Source organism: Humulus lupulus, chromosome 7, assembly GCF_963169125.1.
Source record: "Humulus lupulus chromosome 7, drHumLupu1.1, whole genome shotgun sequence".
Classification (NCBI taxonomy): Eukaryota; Viridiplantae; Streptophyta; class Magnoliopsida; order Rosales; family Cannabaceae; genus Humulus; species Humulus lupulus.
The window spans coordinates 186,027,322-186,032,570 of NC_084799.1; the positions used below are offsets into that span (position 1 = coordinate 186,027,322).

Here is a 5,249-nt window from a genome sequence, read left to right on the forward strand (position 1 = left end):
ACACTTCAGACAAGCCATTATGACCCAGAACAACAATCCTCCAAATACAACAATTTATGCAAGCTTCCAATCCGAACATCCAAGCTCCACAATTTCAACCTCTGAACTTGGACATGAATATAATACAGTCCATGATGGCGAACTTTCCAGGCTTAGGCCAATTTCCACCACAGCAGCCGCAACCACCACAGTAACCACAACAACCCGACGATGATGGCGACTTTGAGATTAATTTAGATAACATTTAGTTTGGTTATGTTATGATTTTAAATTTATTAATATTTTGTGTTGTTTTTTACATTTTGGAAACTATACTACTTATGATTATACTAAGTTGAACTAAATTATTTTTATCTTGATATCATAATTGTAATGCCCCAAAATCCCTAATGAGGTTCAAGGGTTAGATTAGTAGGCCGGGGGGGCCATAATTGCTTCATTATGCCATTAATCTATTACGTGCATGTTTATGTGAATTATATTATAATATGATGTTAAATGCATGCATGTGGGTCCACATTTCATTTTAGGGGGTATATTGGTAATTTGGCTCGCTGAGGGCATAATTGTATATTTGTATGCATGTCAGTGAACTATTGTTGAGACCACATTTAAATGTGGATTTGCTCGAGCTATCCGGCATGAGACGATCTTCGAATTCAAACTATCGGTTTGGTCATATCAGGTTTAAGCTCAGAGCTTGGGGTGAGTCTCAGGGTGGTTTGATGATTAGAGCATTACCGAGAATAAAAGGGTAATAAGATATAATTTTATTGGTATTTGAGAATAGCGGGAATTGGAGAGTGTTAATTATGATTAACGAGATAGGTGAAAAAGGACAGTTTTGCCCTTGGGGCGTGTTAAGAGAGGAATTAAGCTTGGAGGGTATTGTGGTCTTTTGACCTAGACTATATAAGGTAAAGGCTGTAGAAAAAGTACCTAAAACAGAGCATTTGGTTTCTTTCCTCCCGTTCATCTTTTCTCTTCCTTTCTCCTTTGAATTTTGAAGCAAGTTTGGGGATTCAAGCTTGGAGTTTGAAGCTTGAGATCTTGGACTAGTGTTCAGCCATTGAAGAGGATTTGAATCAAGCTTAAGGTAAGGTTCTAGTTCCATTTTATAGCGCCTTGCCCTGTTTTTGTGTTGGTTTTAAGGTTTGGAGTTTTGATCATTGAATGGGGAATTTGGTGAAGTTTTGATTGGTGTAAGGCTTAGGTTTTGATGCTTGTATGGTGGACAAGTTGTGGTAATAGTTGGTGGTGTTGCTTGGTGGTATTGGGAGAGATTTTGTGCGATTTTGAAATGAGTTCGAAGGGGGAAAACAAGGGTTTTTAGCTGAGTTTCAAGTGGGGTCATGGCTTTGTTCTAGAGCACCGCGACCCAAGCTTGAGGAAGAGGAAGGGAGAAGCTGCATGGGCGTTGGGCCGCGGCATGGAGATGGTGGGTCGTGGCCCGTGTTGGGGATTGGTTTGTGGCCGTCTTTGTTTAGGGAGGTGGGCCACGACATGGTGAGGTAAGGTCGCGACCCTTAGTGGCATTTTGGCCAAAAGTAGGTTTTTGGCTTGGGTATTCAAACCTTAGGCCTCGGGATCGATCCTACTCCCTAGTTTAGTAGGATTCGATGTCTCGGAGGCTAGGTTTTGGTTCGAGAACCTTTGTTATTTATTTTATTGATGGAATCCCATATTTGGTTATGACCAGGTGATTGTTAAGGAACTAAAAGGTTGATCGTTCTCAAGGGTCGTTCTTTTACTAATTCTCGCTCGAACCAGAGGTAAGAAAACTAGACCCTATATATATGACATGCGTGGTTATTATAGAGGCATGTTGATTGTTTAAATGTGGACATTGATTGCATATTAAATGCTTAGCAAATCTTGCTTACTTGTGTATGGTACTGACTAGTCAGAATCGGCACCAGTTGCGTGTTACTGACCTAAGAGTCAGAAATGGCATAAGCGTCATGATTACAGAGCCGATAAAAGATTAGATCTAATCGACATCGACATTGAATGACTCATATGGAGCATTAATGCTGGACTGACCCTAAGTTCGATGAAAATTATAAGCGCTTGTCTAGTCTATGGCTAGTTACTCAGAGCTAGGGCCAAAGGCCTAGGTGACTGTTTTGTCACATGGCTAAGGGAACGAAATCCCACGTTAGTGACTCTATGGTCATTCGGTAGGTTTATGTTGGTGACTATCTCATCAGATACCTATCTTGTTTAAGCTAGTGAAATGATCACTTATTTGTAAAGGGAACGGAACCCACCTTAGTGAATTTTACAACTATCACTCCTCTATTTTGGACTAAAAGTCCTGGATGGTTATTATGATCATCGGTTGATGTTATGTTCTTGCAGTATTGAGTTTTCTTGTTGGGCTTTGGCTCATGGGTGTTATGTGGTGCACGTAAAGGGAAAGAAAAGCTCACCCAGTCTTGAGTGGAAAGCTTAGGTGGCGATGTGTACATATGCGGCTGCTTGACCACCACGGCCAAGGGGTTCTCAGAGGAACTAGGGGGTTTACCCTATTTTTGCCGCTTAGATCTGCGGGTTGTAAATTTTATACTGTAATGACCATTTTGCATCGTAAATAACTTGTAAACGTTTTTTATAGGCCCATGAACAGTTTTATGTTTTAAATAAAAGATATCCTTTCATTTTGATTGGTTTTCCACCTTAATCCTTAAATAACACCTAGAAGCGCGTTTTTAACCAAAGAACTCAATTAGCGAGTTAAGCACGGTTCAAAGTTCACCGTAACTGTCTTGGGGTAACCAGGGCATTACAATAATATTATAATCTCTATTAAATATTATTTTATTAATATTAAATTATATTTTCATTGAATAAATTGGTTTTATTTCATTAAATAAATTTTAATTAATATAATTAATTATTATTTTTTAAAAAATTATATACCTACAATGACGACATGTCGTCGTTGTAGGTCTCTACACATACGGAACTACAACGATGACGTTTTGGCGACGATGTGTTGTCGCTATAGACATCAGGCGATGACTTTTGTCGTCATGTAGACTTCTTTTCCTGTAGTGGCTGGCCCCCAAATATTAGTATGAACTAGCCACGCCCAAAGTGTGCACAACCACCATGTGAAGTGATGATTACACTATTGATATTAAGCATAGTTGTAGAAATTGGAGCATCCTCATCATGAGAATTCTATTGATCAAGGAAATTTTCATGAGCCAAGAGAAGGCTTTTTACACATCTTCCAAGGAGGTTTGGCCAAGCTTGAAAATGATTGAAACGAAAAAGGAGTTGTACTAAGGTAAGGGCCAAGAGACTAGCAAGAAGGTATAAAATTTGATCTTGTTGAGAAATGATATCTGAAATGGCAGCAAGGATATCAACATAAGTCTTGACTTGGAGAATGTACTCCGTCATGGACAAAGATCCCTTTTTGATAGTTTAAAGTTGTAGCCGAAGCTGTATGATTTGAGCTTTTGATGAACTTCTGTATGGATACAATCCAGAGCACTCCATGCTGTTGTTGATGTATAAAAACCTACTATTTGTGACATGATTTAAGGAGATAAAGAGAAGAAAATCTAGCTGAGGATGAGCTGGTCCTTTCGACGCCAGAGAATGAAATTGAGATTGAGACCATTGATTCCACAAACATGTTGGGGAAAAGATTTTGATTTACCATCAAGAAAATCTTCTATGCCATTGGCAAGAATAAAATTCTTCATTTGTGCTTTCCAGACATATAGTTTCTAAAGTCAAGCTTGACGGGGAGGGGGGGATTATTTCGTGGAAGAGAAAACACAGTAATAGCAACAGTTGTTTTTGTTTGACTGCTTGAAAGAGCGGATTGATGACTTGTATCAATAGTAGCCATGAGTACAACAGAGAAGAAATTGGAGGAAAAAGAATGAAGAAGAAAGTGAGAAAGTATAATAGAAAAGAGAGAACGAAGAACCAAAATCACGAAAACTATTGATACCATGTTAGAGTTTATAGAAAGTAAGGAAGAACTTATATGTTCAGTCTCAATTCTCTTGAATGAAAAGAGAGAGCAAAGGCTTTATTTATAGAGATGGAAAATGAAGAAGATACATAAGAAAAGTTACCACTGAACTAACTATTTGACATGACATAACAAGTACACCCGAAATAACAAACTAACCAAGACGTTAAGAAACAGTTTTAAATGAGTTTAATTGGATGAATCAAACGATAATGCATATATATATTCTTCATAATTATTTAATTTGAACATAATTCCTTCTCTGCTGGCTTAAAGCTGCTTTCATTAATATTGATCTCCCACCAATCTTTGGATTTGGAAGACGAAGCAGAGGCATTATAAGAGAAAGAACATGAACTAGGGCAACAAGCAAGCCCTGCATACACATCTATAAAAGCCTCAACTATAGCTCCATAGTTTTTTTTCTCATTCATTCTCAAGTACCAAGAAAGAAGCCCTTCAAGATACTCCCAATCATAATCCTTTTCTCCATGTTTGCTGTTCCTACTCCCAGTCTTGATCACTCCATAAGATTCTACCATTTCTTCCATTGAAACTCTAAATTCAATGTAGGGATTAGCCGCCTCGATTGCCTGCACAACACAGTCCTGGAATGGGAACTGAGAGGCTCCGCCTCCTCCTCCGCCTAGTATCGAATTTGTGGCACATCCCGGCTCAAAGAAAAGCCTATTTGTTTTTATTGCCTGAACAGCATTCTCCAGCCGCAGCTCCCCGCTTTTCCAGCCCTTATCCTTCCCTATAGCCACTGCCACGGTGGTCGAAAAGCTCCTCGATTGTGACCACGAGGAGTCCAAAATGTTAGCCAACTTTTCGGTCTGATCGGACGCTAGAACCATGTTAGTGGCGTGGTTAGTCTTGAACATTTTGGCTTTGACGTACAATGAAATAGTTTTGATGTGCTTGAGAGGTCGCCATTTCCATGTACTTGATGATTTCTTTGTTTTTTTGATCTTGAAGATCGAAGGAAACCTCATTATATCTTGTGACTCATTGGTTTGAAGATATTGTTGATCAATATATATAATGTCTTCTAAGATTTTGATTTTGGATTTGTATGAGAGTAAATATTTGCGTGTCTGCTAGCTAGAATGGGATTTAGTTAACGTACTCAAGGGTTTTTAAGAAGAGCATTTTCACAATTTATATTTTACAGGGTGTAGTGCTAGACGTGGGTAGCTGTATATTTTTGTTTGGTTATGTTGTAAAGGATATGTGTCTTCATGTTATTAGT

The 5,249-nt window shown here is 38.6% G+C and overlaps 1 protein-coding gene across 1 annotated transcript; it reads right to left on the minus strand.

Annotated features, from left to right (window-relative positions):
• Positions 1-4,236: 4,236 nt before the first annotated feature.
• On the minus strand, positions 4,237-4,854 carry LOC133792449 (transcription repressor OFP13-like). The gene has a single exon (XM_062230356.1). It carries the CDS (start codon positions 4,852-4,854, stop codon positions 4,237-4,239), a length of 618 nt encoding a protein of 205 aa, XP_062086340.1.
• Positions 4,855-5,249: the final 395 nt, after the last annotated feature.

What these genes read in the sequence shown, in the direction of transcription:
- LOC133792449 (XM_062230356.1), bottom strand. Translation starts at nt 4,854, where the DNA reads ATGGTTCTAGCGTCCGATCAGACCGAAAAGTTGGCTAACATTTTGGAC.